General features: G+C 42.9%; 1 protein-coding gene across 3 annotated transcripts in view; it reads right to left on the bottom strand.

The window, feature by feature from the left end:
- Window positions 1–16,198, bottom strand: part of DIP2A (disco interacting protein 2 homolog A) — a 169,859-nt gene that overhangs the window by 8,057 nt on the left and 145,604 nt on the right. For 2 of the 3 annotated variants that reach the window (XM_038749833.1, XM_038749831.1), the window contains 9 exons: window positions 12,392–12,515; window positions 10,784–10,905; window positions 8,434–8,545; window positions 7,964–8,073; window positions 7,070–7,200; window positions 5,558–5,726; window positions 4,540–4,710; window positions 2,347–2,376; window positions 1,383–1,444 (listed from right to left, as the gene is read on the bottom strand). In XM_038749833.1, coding sequence (XP_038605761.1) covers window positions 1,383–1,444; window positions 2,347–2,376; window positions 4,540–4,710; window positions 5,558–5,726; window positions 7,070–7,200; window positions 7,964–8,073; window positions 8,434–8,545; window positions 10,784–10,905; window positions 12,392–12,515 — 1,031 coding nt within the window. The remainder of the gene's footprint in view (window positions 1–1,382; window positions 1,445–2,346; window positions 2,377–4,539; window positions 4,711–5,557; window positions 5,727–7,069; window positions 7,201–7,963; window positions 8,074–8,433; window positions 8,546–10,783; window positions 10,906–12,391; window positions 12,516–16,198) is intronic. The other variant, XM_038749832.1, reaches the window with a different exon arrangement.

Raw genomic sequence — 16,198 nt, 5'->3', positions numbered from 1 at the left:
ACTATACTCCACCCTCATCCACCTTTAAATGCTGTTGGTGATTGAGTGTGGCACTCAATCCACCACTCAAATAGTTGGGAGTCCCTACATTTTTTTTTTAAATTAACGTCTTAGGCTTTTAGAAACTTTGCCAGAAAGCCAGAGTAATATGGACAGGTAAGGGGCCTATTCATTCATGGGCATTCTTGGATGGAGAAAAGCTACTCTTTCCCCTTTCCAAAAAACTTGTAACAAGTATATTATTATTATTGTGTTTTTAACAGCTTATTAAGTGTCAAGCACTATTTGAAGCGCTGGGATAGATACAAGTTAATCAGGTTGGACACATGGGGCTCACAGTTTAAGAGGGAGGGATTGGGATTTAGTAACAGGACATTTAAAGAAGTGTAGGGGTTCTGGCGCATATGGAATGCTTCCACTGCTATGGAAATTCACATTTTGACTCCTCCCCGGGGCCCTAAGGGAAAAATATCCTGCCTTATAAGCAATGTTCTAAGCACTGGAGTAAATACAAGTTGATCAGGTTGGATGCAGCACCTGTCTCACATGGGGCTTTCAGTCTAAGTTTATTTGAGTTTTGTTTATTATGTGCAAAACCCTGATTCCCCGGGGATTAATAATGGAACTTTTTGGGGGGTAGAATTGGGCACAGTGGTAAACACAATGCCTTAGATTGATTTGCTTTGAACTGCAATTATATAGACTATAATGGAAGATTTATAAATGTCAAAATACTTGATTGGATGAAACTTTTCTGGCCATAAAAATATGCACCCTGCAGATGGGTAAGATAGCTAGATATGCCAACTTCATTCGACTATGAATACGTTCAAAGAGAGTCCATCCTTTCTCCTGTAATTACTGTAAATTGAAACCTGGAAACGTGTAGAAGATATCTGAATTTTCTCTTCTATTTCGTTAGGCAGGTTATAGTGACTTGGTAGCCACCAGGGATTCTAAATCTTTATATGCAACTGATCACCTTCATACATTTATATATCTTATGGGATAGTTTTGGGCTTTCTTGCAAGGAGTTCCAAGTGTTTAACAGAGTGCTGTGCATACGGTAAGTGCTCAATAAATGTGATTAATTGATTGGATGATGGCAGCCCTGACCTGCTCCCCTTAACCTAGGAAGAACCTGGAGATACAGGGGTTTTGAATAAAGGACACCTTCAGGCCCAAACTAATCCCTAAAGTCCTGTTATCTGTTTTCCTATCACCCACCAATGCCCTCTGGCTCAGTTAAACCCAGGGGACACCAAACACTTCTATCTAACTACAGAGATACGCTTGCATTTGCTTGGAGAGGGTCCCACAAAGCAGCTGCTCTTGGACCCCCCCACTTCAAAGAGAACCTTAAATGCCGTAACAGTAATTACCTATCATGGCGAAGAGCTCTCATATCTACATAGACAGTTGTTGGATCTGGTCCTGCAGTTCCCTAGAGACAAAGAAAAACAAAATATTTTAATTAAGAATTCCTTAAGCAACCTATTTTTCACGGAGCAAAAATATTTCTATATGTAATGTTTAACAAGTGCACACTTGACAAATGAAAGGTTTTGGGAAATAGCTGCCACTTCCCTTACTTGCTATAATTACCAACATAATCACACACATAACTATCTTCCTCAGCCCCAGGCACCTAGATTATTTGACAATGTAATTTGATCACTAAAAACTAAAAAAAAAAACCTTGCACATTTATGTTTTGGGTTATGGGCTATAAAAACATCTCAATTCCAAAATTCTCATTTATTCCAATTCAGAGTTCCAGTTCACTGAAGAATTCTGACTGGGAAACAAAGCCTAAAAACACACTGAAAGTCCCGGACTAACATCTCAACCTTGAAAATAATATCTATTGGGAACATATGGTACTAAGATGGGAAGGGTCACTTTCTAAAATAGTGGGTGAGATGACCAACTGTTTTCCTTTTCTATACTTGCTTTCCAGGCTATAAAACACATAATGAAAATTTATCCCATTTAAGGCACACTCAGTATAGCTTTACAAGATTAGGGCTGTTGGGCTAAGAAAGCATTTTCATTAAATTTACTTCCATAATCCCTATGGTTTACTACAAATCAATGTCCGCCTTAAGAAGACAAGGAGGCCTTTCCTATATCAAGAACATCTAAAAGAAATATTTAAGAGATTGTTAATACTTTCTAAATGCTTAATAAAATCTTACACATATTTCACTGAGCAAAATAAGACAAAAAGCTGTAATTTGTTTGAAATTCAATGGCAAATGTTCATGTGGTATTACAAATTTTCAGTGGACACACTGGAGGGAGATGAATTTGAGAACATACAAGCACATACATGCATCACTATACCTGTTCAGCCAGCTTTCCCAGCCTGTTTGGCTGACAGAAGGACCACAAACAGAAGAAACAGAGGCCAGCGAAGTGTGAGAGACAGAGAAGAAACAGCCAAAAGGAAACCCCAAACAGAAAGGCACAGTAGACATGAGATACGCACAGTAAGGAAGAACAAAACACATCATAGTATCTTAAAAGAAATAAAGGGAGAGCCAGTTAATCTTTTTTTTCCACATTACTGACATGGGTTTTTCATCAATCATTAATTCCAAAGTCAGAATAGTTACCTGAAACACAGAATATCATTCGTGATAGTAAACCTGGATTTAAGCATCCCCCTAGACAAAATTATAGGCTTCATAATGGAAAAATAGTGTCTAATAAACAACCCACACTCTTCCACATGCTGTCAGACCCGTACACTCATGCTTGCTCGTAGTTCCTATGTGTCTTTTCTGGTTTTCCCCTCCTCTCAAAACCCCACTTGATCTGCTCCAGAGACCACAGGGACAGACAGGCTTGCCACAAGCACGGCACTCCGTCTGTTCAAATGAAGTCGTAGGTTAGCAGGCTTTGAACACTGCAGTGACACTGTCACAGTGACAAAAAAGCCTCAGGGGTTTTGAACCTCACAAAACCGTTTTGAGATTACCCTGTCAGTAAACGCAGTAGAAGGGTTTATGTCACAGAGACTTCCATTAAGATTATCCGACGTGTCTGAACAATGCTTTTTTCCCATTTGCATTTATATGAATTGCTAAATATACACGTCAATCTAACAGGCTTAAACGGAGGGTAATCCGCATGGGTTTTAGCAAAAGGACCACTTAATAAAGTCTCTGTCAGAAATCATTAATGGAAGCCCAGCTATGTATGACAAAGAAAAAATAGTAAACCCCCTACACTGTAAACTCATTATGGGTAGGGAATGTGTCTGCTAATTTCTTTTGTATTGTACTATCCCAAGCTCTTAGAACAATGCTCTGGACCTAGTAAGCCCTCAACAATTACCACTGATTGATTGATTGCCAGGCACCGTGCTAAGCACTGGGGTAGACACAAGCTAATCAGGTTGGACAGTCTGTCCCACATGGGGCTCAGAATCTTAATCCCCATTTTACATCTGAGGTAACTGAGACACAGAGAAGATAAGTGACTTGCCCAAGATCACTTTATCCAATTTCAATTTAGTGTGAACTTGCTGTCGAAAGCCCACTGCCTTTGGCATCACCTAAACTCTCAGGTCCTCACACTCCTTGCGCTACTGTACATCTTTATATTCTACTGCACTGTTGGGTAGGGACCGTCTCTAGATGTTGCCAACTTGGACTTCCCAAGCGCTTAGTACAGTGCTCTGCACACGTAAGCGCTCAATAAATACGACTGAATGAATGAATGAACTGCATCATCCTACCTATAACATGTTTTAGTGTCTGTCTCCCCAAGTAGACACTTGTCCTTAAGGGTAAGGATCAGGTTAAGCTCCTTCACTAGACTGTAAGCTCCTTGAGGGCAGGGATCATATTGTACTGTGCTCTCTCAGGTTCTCTGTACAGTGCTCTGCACACAATAAACTCAAAAAATGCCACTGATTCATGTACTGATCTGCTGTATCCTCGTAACTGCTTAATTCAGTTCTCTGTCCAGAGTAAGTGCTCCATAAATATAAGTACAAGTAAACCCATTTCAGACTACCTTTCTGTTGGATGTTTCCCCTCAAAAAGAAGCTTAGGTGCTTCTGCGTTGGAGTTTTTATAATGTATGCTCAAGAAAAGTCAAACACATACCATAATACAAAGTGTCATGAGAAACTGTTTTTGTTGGCCTTTAGTTTTAAAGAGTAGGTTTGGCTAGTTATCTGAAGCACAAAGGAGGTAAGGATCGTGTCTCCTACACCTACTGTAAGTGCTTAGTACAGTACTCTGCACACGGCAGGTGCTTAATACTACTGACTGAACACATAAAAAATAAACTTTGGGTGCCATAGTTTCTAGGTGATTTGTAAACCAAGCAGAAGAAATTTAAGTGGCATATGTACAGTTGGGGAGAAATAATTAATGAAGTGGAATGAATCTGAGTGCCAAAACAATAAGCTACTTCATTAGGAAAATCCTGATAAATTTTTCATAGGCAAGGGAAGCATAAGGAATATTCAGTTTGGGAAGCATGCACAGAAGATTACCAAAGTAGGGTTTGCAATCCTCTCACCTGTAAGCAAATCGCTACATTGACTCTGCACCCAAATGTTGTGCTCACTGCCCGGGCAGAAAGACCCAAATCTTTGAATAATTTGGAGAACGACTGCGTCAGAGCAATTCTCGGTCTCTCTTCCGCAACCACCATACACGTCCGTATACAGGAGAGGTTCACACCTTTCATCTGTAAACAAGAAATGCCAAACTCGGGTTGCGGCTAGCTTGCCCCTCAACTAGGTTTCCATTCAGTTCCTGCCGCAGTGACGTGACAATGGTTTACGTGTGCCCCAGCAATCCCAAATCACCCCGGGGATGGATTTCATTGTGCATTTTCAATGGGAACCTAGGACCACCTGAGGAGGCTGTCTACATCCACACCCCTTCACCCCCAAAGGGTTATGACACGTGGGGAGAAGAGGGGAGGACGGGCCCATCCGGAGATCCACCAAAGATGTGATGTGGAGTTTCTTGCCGATTTGCACCACTTGAGTTGCTAATGGTTATACAGCTGCTGACGCTCCTCTCTCCTCCCCTGCTTCCTCTCAATTCCAGAGCACAGGGACAACAAGCTGTATGTTCCTGCCTCTCCCTCGGCCCACCCAGAGAGCCTGGGGAACATCCTGGCAGGTACGGGGGCCGGCTTGTATCGCCCCAGACCCGCTGCTGCTCGGATGATAACATCAAGGACGATGGCAGCAAGAAAGGACGAGGAAACTACGGAGTTTCAAAGTTAGTGACAAGCACCTTCTTCTCCTTTCCCTCCCCTTGGACTTTCCACTCTCTTCCCATTCTGCCTCCACCTTCTTTTCCGTCTCCCCACCCTCCCCCCTTTTCCTACAAGTGAGGAAAAATCTCTTCTCCATATAGGCACAAGACCAGGACAAGGCACCAAAATTCCCACTCATTCCGGGCTTTACTTGGTACCCCTCCCGGGAGCCATTGATCTATTTTCATTTCATTAATATGGATAATCCCGGCAGGGGGGGGACCGTTCTCAAAGGTGTATACGGGGACATACAAAGTTCACTTACCCTGAGATTATCAGTCTGTGTTCCCAGACCTTTGGTGCACATTTCCATGACAGAATAGGAGCAGAAGGTGACCCGCACTTTATACTGACTTACGGCAGAAAGCCACAGAGACACATTGCTTTCTAGTTCAAGCGGAGGGACGAGAATAGATTGATGTCCTGAATAAACACTAGAAATAAAAAAAAAGTGATTGTAAGCAGATGCAGATAAAAATCACTATGTGAGTGCCAGGCAGATAAATTACATTTCACTACTTGGGATAGTAGATTTGATTGTTACCTTACGGACAACAGAAGAGGAGTTCAGGAACCAAGGCCCACGGAAATCCAGTGATAATAATAATAATAATGATGGCATTTGTTAAGCGCTATGTGCCAAGCACTGTTCTAAGCACTGGGGTACATACAAAGTATTCAGGTTGTCCCACATAGGGCTCACAGTCTTAATCCCCATTTTCCAGATGAGGTAACTGAGGCGCAGAGAAGTTAAGTGACTTGCCCAAAGTCACACAGCTAAATAGCAGAGCCACGGTTAGAATCCATGACCTCTGGCTCCCAAGCCATGCTCTTTCCACTAAACCACACTGCTTAATAAGCAGAAGGCTGAAAGTATACAAATCCTAGATCCAACTCCTCGCCGGGGTCCAAAAATGGTTACTAAGCTCTAGCAACCTAAACAGAAAGAGGCTATCTCTTCTCTCTTGGGCTCATTACTGGAGAAAGGTGACCACAATCCGGAACCTTCTTGTAAAGGTGAAAATGGGAAAATTGTGTTGAAACAAATGAATCCCTGATATCAAATATGTTCTGGAATGTTAATGGTAGTTAATTTCAGATACAGATCCATAGAAAGAGCCATAACCCTCCTTTATTGGTAATTTAGTAAAACCACTTAGCGTTCCAAATGGGTCAATCAGGTTTTTGCAGAGTTTCCCAATATTTCAAAGGGTGCCTCATTACTGCTCTCTTTATCTGCCTTTACCATTGTGTCTTCCTAAATTATCAATGCAATACTTATTTCAAGAAATGCCTTCCTGATTAAGAACTGTACGGAAAAGTTTTTTTTCCAATTTAAAACGCTTAGATGACAGCTTATAACCAAACATGATTCTCTCTCTAATCAATGAAGCCAAGGTCTAAATACCCAGAAGTGAGTCTTAATAATTGTGATTTTTGTTAAGCACTTACTCTATGCCAACCACTGTGCTAATCACCAGGGTGGACACAATACAAGCCGATCAGACACGGTCTCTGTCTCGTACAGTCTAAGTGGGAGGGAGTGAAGGTATTTAATCCCCATTTTACAAGAAAGTTAGGACGTGAGAATGACTTCTGGATGGCACACTGTTCGTCTAATCCTTCTGTTGCCCGATGGACCTTGGGCTGAAGAATGTAAACAGTCTAAAGCAGTAACTGCCAAAAGGAGCAGCAGGGGAGAAAGCGAGAGATGAGGCTGAAAGATGAAGCAAGGAAAACGTGTAGAAAATATACGCTGGAAGTTTCAAAACTGTACCTGCATAGGCACCACAGTGCAAATCCTAGGCCGCAATAAGGGTCCAGGCAGATGGCGATCTGTCGTGAAGGGTATAACTCGCACTGTAGCTTTATAGAACGACATAAGGCACTTGTCGCCGCATGGGACATCTTTCCAAAGAAATAGAAAATAAGATCTCTTTAATAATGCTGCCAGCCTAATTTTAACCATATGCAGCAAAACTGTTAAATGCTACCAATGCAATTTTTTGGGTTAGGTATATCTGTTCTGCATGGCTACTACATTTTTACCTTCTTGAAAGATGGCCTGTCATTACTGGATTTTGATAGTCTCAAAATCTAGCGCTCAGACCCACCTCTTCCGTAAAACAGGACAGGTCTTTATGTGATACTTTGGCTCAACACTAAATAGTCAACACAATCAATTGTTTTAATCTTCTAGACTGTGAGCCCGCTGCTGGGTAGGGACCGTCTTTATATGTTGCCAACTTGTACTTACCAAGCGCTTAGTACAGTGCTCTGCACACAGTAAGCGCTCGATAAATACGATTGAGTGAATAATCTGGGTTCAAGGAATCACAGTTGCTCAATAACTAATCAATGATAATTGTGGTAATAATATCAGTGAAGAAATTAATGCTAAGTTCTCAATGTTCTTCCCTTCGCAGGGAAGAACATGTGTAATGGTGGAAGAGAAAATTACCTGATTTAATTCACTCATTCAGTCGTACTTATTGAGCGCTTAACTGTGTGTAGAACACTGCACCAAATGCTTGGGAGAGTACGAAACAGCAATAAAGTCACATTCCCAGCCCACAATGGTCTAGAGTGGGGGAGGCAGACACCAATACAAATAAATAAAATAGTTTGCTTTTAAGATGCGTAAGTGGAAACTCTAGTGCCAAATTCCTACCTTGACTCCAGCCAATATACCAGTAGTGGACACGCTGAAGTCCAAGTATGCCAGCATATCTGGAGAAGGAGGTCTAAAAACATTAGCCACCTTCTTTTTAGATATGTCATCTGTTGATGAGAAAAGTTATGTTAGATTGTGTAAAACCCAGTCTCAACAGGAAAAAAAATCACTTTCAAAGAAACTCTTAGAACATCCTGGGGAAAGAACAGTCCATGCCAAGTGAGCAGAATGGACAGGGCTGATGAGGCACAACAGGTATGAGGGTTGCAGGTAACACCCAAGAAAGGGAGACTGGGATGGGCGCGTGCATGCACCGATATCCACTCCATGGGGGCGAAGATACTAAGAAGTGGTTTCTTGGCCACCTTCTTAATTATGGAATTGTCGCTGATTAACATTACTGAATACCACCAATGCATCATCACCCAGTAAGTATACATTCCCCAAAACAGTCGCTGAATTTATACCTGTTTCCAAAATGGTGGGCCACGTTTTAATATCCACGGCCGTGGCAGCTTCTTTGGACTTCAGAAGTTTCATTATTGCTTGTGTTGTCAGAATGCACGCTGATTTACTGACCTGTACAGAATACACCAGTCAAGATCAAAAATTCGGCAGTCATTAAAGTCTATTTTCAATCCCTAAGAGAGCTTTTGTTCAATCATAATAATAATAATAATGATGATGACATTTGTTAAGCGCTTACTGTGTGCAATGCACTGTTCTAAGAGCTGGGGAGGTTACAAGGTGATCGGGTTGTCCCACGGGGGGCTCGCAGTCAGTTCCCGTTTTACAGATGAGGTAACTGAGGCCCAGAGAAGCTAAGTGACCCGCCCAAAGTCACACAGCTGACAACTGGCGGAGTCGGGATTTGAACCCATGACCACTGACTCCAAAGCCTGTGCTCTGTCCACTGAGCCATGGTGCTTCTCCTATCAATCAATCAAATCAATCAATCGTATTTACTGAGCACTTACTGTGTGCAGAGCACTGTACTAAGCGCTTGGGAAGTACAAGTTGGCAACATATAGAGACAGTCCCTACCCAACAGTGGGCTCTTATAACTAGCTCACTTCACCAAGTAAATACAGAGTTTCCAGGGTGTACGCCGAACATTAGGTGCCCTAGTCTTTTATCATTTTACAGATATTATATGTCATTTTATCAGTTACAATAACAATAATCATAGTGGTATCTGTTCAGCGCTTCCTATGTGTCAGGCACTGTACTAAGTGCTGGAATGGATACAAGCAAATCAGGTTGGACAGAGTCCCAGACCCACACGGGGCTCACAGTCTTAACACCCATTTTACAGATGAGGTCACTGAGACACAGAGAAGTGAAATGACTGGCTCAAAGTCACACAGCAGATGAATGGCAGAGCCGGGGCTAGAACCCAGGTCCTTCTGTCTCCCAGGCCTGTGCTCTAATAATGACGGCTCTATCCGCTAGGTCATGAGTTATACCCACAAATTCAATCTGTTGGTTCTACTTTGATAACTTCCCTCTCCATCCAAACGGCTACTCTTGCTGATCCACCTTGGCTACTGCATCGACCTCCTCACTGACCTCCCGGCTCCCGTCTCTCCCCACTCCAGCCCTTACTTCACTTTGCTGCCGGATCATTTTTCTAAAAGAGCATTCAGTCTACATCTCCCCAGTCCTTAAAAGCCTTCTACGGTGGCCCATCCACCTTCTGCATCAAACAGAAACTCCTTACCACCAAAATTCAAAGGCCTTAATCAGGTCGCCCCTCCTATCTGACCTCGCTGATTTCCTAGAATGCCGCCTGCATGCTCTGCTCCTCCAATGCCAATTTTCTCCTGTGTCTCAATCTCCTCTACCTCACTGCCAACCCCTTGGCTAAGTCCACTCTCTGGCTTGGAACTCCCTCCTGCTTCATCTTTTTTTTTAATGGTATTTGTTAAGTGTTTACTATGTGCCAAGCACTGTATTAAGCATAGGAAGGGATAAATGCTATATGACAGACCACCATTCTCTCCACCTTCAAAGCCTTATTAAACTAATATCTCCTCCAGGGCCCTTCTCCAAATAAGTCCTCATTTCCTCTCCTCCCTCGCCCTTGTGAGTTCCCTATGGACTTGGATCTGCACCCCTTGAGCACTTGATATTCATCTTGCCCTCAGAACCACAGCACTTGTCATCATCATCATCAATCATATTTATTGAGCGCTTACTGTGTGCAGAGCACTGTACTAGGCGCTTGGGAAGTACAAGTTGGCAACATATAGAGACAGTCCCTACCCAACAGTGGGCTATATGCATAATTTATTTTACTGTCTGTCTCCCTCTCCAGACTGTAAAGTCCAGGTGGGAAGGGACCTGCTTGTACTGTACTCTCCCAAGCGCTTAGTACAGTGCTCTACACACCGCAAGTGCTCAATACAATGGATCGATTAATTGATTCATCAGTCACTACAGTTCTGTGGCCACCTCCTGAAATTCAAAGGCCAATTCCAACGGGCTGTTCTGCTAGGGAGGGAGAGTGGAAGGACAAACTTCAAGCCCTCTGGCTCCTTTGGCACTTGGGAAAGATACAAAAGCAAAATCTGCAGATTCTTCTTCTGCACACTTGCCAGGTCCCTTGCCTTCAGCACTGAGAACAGTGCTCTGCACATAGTAAGCGCTTAATAAATGCCATTATTATTAGTATTACTACCTGGCAGGAATTACGCACTTTCCGCACTTGAAGTGCTAACAGATTCCAGTTCAGCATTGCAGGTTCAAAACCTTCATTTACATTTGCTGAGATCTCACACACACACACACACACAAAAAAAAAAAAATCCTGCATACCTCAACAATCATTTTGACAGTGGGAAGAGTGGTAGCAAGATTCTGAGGATGAGGCGGTCGAACTGTGATGGGGACACAGCCTGCATAGAGGCAGCCGTAGAAAGTTGCTATTAGGTCGACTCCTGTGAGAGACAAAACATACGGAATGGTTATGATATCGCCAAATAATTATATGCTTGTTTCATCATACTAAAGGAGCTAATTTAAAACCCCATTCCAGCGATACCAGTGCTTGCATGAAACCACTGATCCATCTCAATCTAATCTCTCTCAGAGTGACCAGTACTTAATTTCTGTCAGAATGCATGCCCCCATAAAAGGACAGGAAAAAATGGAGCCAAAACCATCAGGCCAAACACATTCTACAGCTCAGTGAAGAACAGATCATCATCATCATCATCATCAATCGTATTTATTGAGCGCTTACTGTGTGCAGAGCACTGTACTAAGCGCTTGGGAAGTACAGATGATTTACATGTTTAGCTACAAGTATTACTGAACATACGGCTTCAATGCGAAACTCTTCTGTAATGCTTTAAATACGTTTTATTTCCAAAATAGATTATTCAATCCAGTGCTAGTGTTAGCACTCATTTTCTCAGACAGTATAGGTGCTGCTTTTGTTTTTAGAACCATACCCACAAAAGTGAACTCTCAGTTTCTTCACATACCCATATTTGCATACCTGTAATCTATTAGGATCTAGGCTCCCCCTCCAGACTATAAGTGCCTTGTGGGCAGGGAACGTTTCTACCACCTCTGTTGTATTGTACTCCCCCAAGTGCTTAGTTCAATACTCGGCACACAATAAACACTCAATAAAAGCTGTTGAAAGACTGATTCACATCCTTCATCACCATCAATGGTATTTATTAAGTGCTTTGGTGAGTACAATACCACAGAGATGGCAGACATGTTCCCCGCCCACAAGGAGCTTACAATCTGTGGGGGAGATATAAAACATAAAAAAATCATTTACAATATATAAATATCATAAATAGCTGACTGAGCCCTTCTGTACTCTCCTAAGTACTTAGAACAATACTCTGTATATAGTAAGTGCTCCGTAAATACCACTGATTGACTCCCTAGAATCAATTCATGAGCTGGGGAGGGTAGATTTCTCTGACAGGAAAGACACTCCTCAAGGGGGTTGGGGATTTCAGGCATTCATTATGCAGCATTTCCAACAGAACCGGGCAGCTTACAGATGAAGGTTAATCAAAACAAGCAAATTCATCAGACCAACCAAGCAGAGCAAGCATGAAAACATCAGAGTCAGCATCCAAAGAAGCTAAGGAACTGCATTTTTAACTTGCACGTTGAAGAGATGATTCCTCAGCATGAAAACGAAGAGATGAAGCACTACTGTGTGTTTCATTCTGCGGATCTAGAGGTCAAACGTGGGCAACTCTGCCAACTACAATGTTATTGGAAAAAGTTCAATTTTCGGGAGAGGCGGCCTGGCAACTAGGTTCAAAGAGCTTGGGCTCCACCACCATGCCAAGCCTAAGAAGTCTGTGCCACGGGGGAAACAGGCCGGATTCAGCCATCAGAAGTGAGTGATCATCATCATCATCATCATAAGTGATGAGCTCAAGTTATCACCTGGAGGATAAACCAAAGCTACGTGGTCTCCAACGCTGAGTCGTCCCTTCTCCATCAGGGCAATTGCCACTCTCTCGGCTTTCTTGTGCAGTTGAACACACGTTGCGGTGCTAGCGACTGTGCCCTGTAGAATAACCAAAGAGCTCGATGAATATACTGAGCAATGCACTGAGTTCGTCACGTACTACTCCCCCATAATGAATGTGCTACCATCAGGTTACCATTCAAACGAACGACTGGGAAACAAATGAACGGTAGAAGAAAAGCAAGTAGTGGGCCAAACAGTACGTTTTAGGTCCACCCATCTCAGCATTTTCTCTCCAACAGCGGCAACAGGATGCTTGATGGGTCCCTTGGTGTGACAGCTGCCTCTCGAGATAATAATAATTATGGGGTTTGTTAAGTGCTTACTATATGCCGAGCACTGTTCTAAGCGCTGGGGTAGATACAAAATAATCAGGTTGTCCCACGTGAGGCTCAGTCTTAATCCCCATTTTACAGATGAGGTAACTGAGGCACAGAGAAGTTAAGTGGCTTGCCCAAGGTCACACGGCAGAAGAGCGGCAGAGTCAGGATTAGAACCCACAGCCTCTGACTCCCAAGACGGGACTCTTTCCACTGAGCCAAACTGCTACTCAATCTAGCCTAGTCAAGGAGGCATCACCAAGGAGTCCGGATTTTTGCTTCACGTGCCCAACTTTAATAATAATAATGATGGCATTTTTTAAGCCCTTACTATGTGCCGAGCACTGTTCTAAGCACTGGGGTAGATACAAGGTAATCAGGTTGTCCCACAGGGGGCTCACAGTCTTCATCCCCATTTTACAGATGAGCTAACTGAAGCACAGAGAAGTCAAGTGACTTGCCCACAGTCACACAGCTGGTCAGTGGCGGAGCTGGGATTTTACCTCCCTCTGGTCATCCAATTCTGGATGACTAGTCTGTGGATTTTATGTGGTTACCGCCTACTGAGGGGGGGAAAAATACTTTCTTTTTTGAAAGTTCAAAATTTTCGAGCTTCGCGCGATCCTCTGGTTTCAGGGTTTGAATCCCACTTTTACCTTGTGTAGATCTTCCATGACTGGATAAAATTTCAAATGCGACCCTCAGTCTTTAGCTCTCTGCACTGAGGTGTCCTCATCTTTTCAGTTTGTCCTCATGGGCGCTTCTCTCCCTGCCTGATCGTTTCGGTTGCCCTTCTCTTTATCGGCTCTAGCTCTATGATGTCCTTCCTAAGATTCGGTGGTCATAACTGCCTGTAATATTCCAAGTGCACTGTTTTATATGATAATAAAAATAATAATAATAGTAATAATGGCATTTATTAAGTGCTTACTATGTGCAAAGCACTGTTCTAAGTGCTGGGGAGGCTACAAGGTGATCAGGTTGTCCCACGGGGGGGCTCACAATATGATAGCAAAACATGGCTTGTCTTGCTTGTTACTTTTCTCAAGCAGACGAAGAAAAACATTTCAAACTCTGCTACAATTCATCATGTCAATTCCAGAGCCAATGAAACGAAAAGCAGGGCTGGGCGGACAGATCACGGGCCTGAGCGTCACAGGATTTGGCTTCTAATCCCAGATCCGCCACTTGCCTGCTGTGTGACCTTGGGCCGGTCACTTATAGTCTCTGCGCCTCAGTTGTCTCATCTGCAAAGTAGGGATTAGGTGCCTCTCCCCTCTCCCCCTTAAACTGTGAGCCCCATGAGGGACAGGGACTGTGATCAACACGATTATCCTGCATCTACTCCAGAACTTTAGTGTTGCCACATAGTAGGCACTTTACAAATACCACAATTACTATTATTAGCTGTGGGCCGTGAATCAATTAATCGATCAATGCTGTTTACTGAGTGCTTACTGCGTGGGGGGCTCTGTACTAAGCACTTGGGAAAGTGCAATACAACAGAGTTGACAGAGGCAATCCTTGGTCACAAGGAACTAAATAAGTCCTTGCCAACTTATCCCATGAAGAGTTTCAAAGTATACTGCAATAGGATTGGCACCAGCCAGAGTTTTGATCCAGAGAAACATTAGCAATTTGAGTAGGTAGACTGGCTTTCTGGAGTTGAGTGGGAGGGAAGGGAGAACTGATAGAAGAGAGGACAGTGGTAGCAGAGAAAAAACTGCTACCTCAATCCAAAAAAAGAAAAATAATAATCACAAAACCTAGGAAATTGAGGTCCCTACCTGATCCGCTATCCCTGTCACAGAAGACACGGAGTCGAAGCGTGTCCTACCATGGGCCTGGGAGCAGAAGGACCTGAGTTCTAATCCTAGCTCTGCCACTTGTCTGCTATGTGACCTCGGGCAAGTCATGTAACTTCTCCGTGCCTCTGTTACCTCATCTGTAAAATGGGGATTAAGACTGGGAGCCCCATGTGGGACGCGGACTGTGTCCAACCTGATTAGCTTGTAATAATAATGACAATATTTGTTAAGCGCTTACTATGTGCCAAGCACTGTTCTAAGGTCACGATATTTAATATGTTAATAGATGTGCTAGAGAGGATTAGTCTAAATATTGTGTCCTTTCATTTTGGCACTTTAAATATAATAATGATGACATTTGTTAAGAGCTTACTACGTGCCTAGCACTGTTCTAAGCACTGGGGTGGATACAAGGTGATCAGGTTGTCCCACGTGGGGCTCACAGTCTTAAGTCCCATTTTACAGATGAGGGAACTGAGGCACAGAGAAGTGAAGTGACTTGCCCAAAGTCACCCAGCTGACAAGTGGCGGAGCTGGGATTAGAACCCATGACCTCTGATTCCCAAGCCCGTGATCTTTCCACTGAGCCACACTGCTTCCTTTGTATCTACAGTGCCTGGCACATAGTAAGCACTTAACAAATAACTGTATTAAAAAAAAAAAAAAGAACAAAGAAAGACACGAGACCACCAATCCTGTGGTGACTCATCAGACCCTACCAAATTCAAACCCAGAACTTCTAGTGAGCATATTTTTAATAATAATAATAATAATGATGGCATTTGTTAAGCACTTACTATGTGCAAAGCACTGTTCTAAGCGCTGGGGGGGATGCAATGTGATCATGTTGTCCCACATGGGGCTCACAGACTTAATCCCCATTTTTTTACAGATGAGGGAACTGAGGCTCAGAGAAGTTAAGTGACTTGCCCAAGGTCACACAGCAGACTTGTGGTGGAGCCGGGATTCGAACCCCTGACCTCTGACTCCAAAGCCCGTGCTCTTTCCACGGAGCCACGCTGCTTCTATTATGCTTTGATAATACACTGGTCTCAACCATTCTGGGGAATCTTTTCATGATTAAGACGGTTCAAAATCAGAATAAATCATGTAGGAAAGTCTAACAAAGTTTGGCACTAAAATGAAATTCATTTCATACAATCTTACCTATAGGTTCACAGGATTTTTCTGGGTGCCTAATAAATTATATGATTTTTAGAGCAACAGCAGAGTTTAGATTCCAACAGTTTTATTTCACAGCATAAGAAATCCCCTAACACTGGCTTCCAAACCTTATCCGTTCACAGAGAATAATCTTAAGAGTTTGTCCTCTTTTCATATTTAAAACTGCTGCAGGTGTGGCCACACATTAACATGCTTCGAAATGTACGTTCCCCAACATCTGGCTGAGAAATTTAAAAGTAATCAAAATCGCTGGTATACTAAAAAAAAAATCAAGTGGATAGTCTGTTTTAGAATTCTAAAATTTTCATCTCTTTATAATGACACCTCAAGGAATTCAAGATCTTTAGGGAAAAGCTGGGAAAAAGATTTTGGTGACTTGTCTGTTTTTCTTGTATCCCTAACTTGGTTT

Source organism: Tachyglossus aculeatus, chromosome 7 (genome assembly GCF_015852505.1).
Source record: "Tachyglossus aculeatus isolate mTacAcu1 chromosome 7, mTacAcu1.pri, whole genome shotgun sequence".
NCBI classification, from domain to species: Eukaryota; Metazoa; Chordata; class Mammalia; order Monotremata; family Tachyglossidae; genus Tachyglossus; species Tachyglossus aculeatus.
The sequence above is the reverse complement of the archived record's forward strand: the minus strand, read 5'-3'. Positions and strand labels throughout refer to the sequence as shown.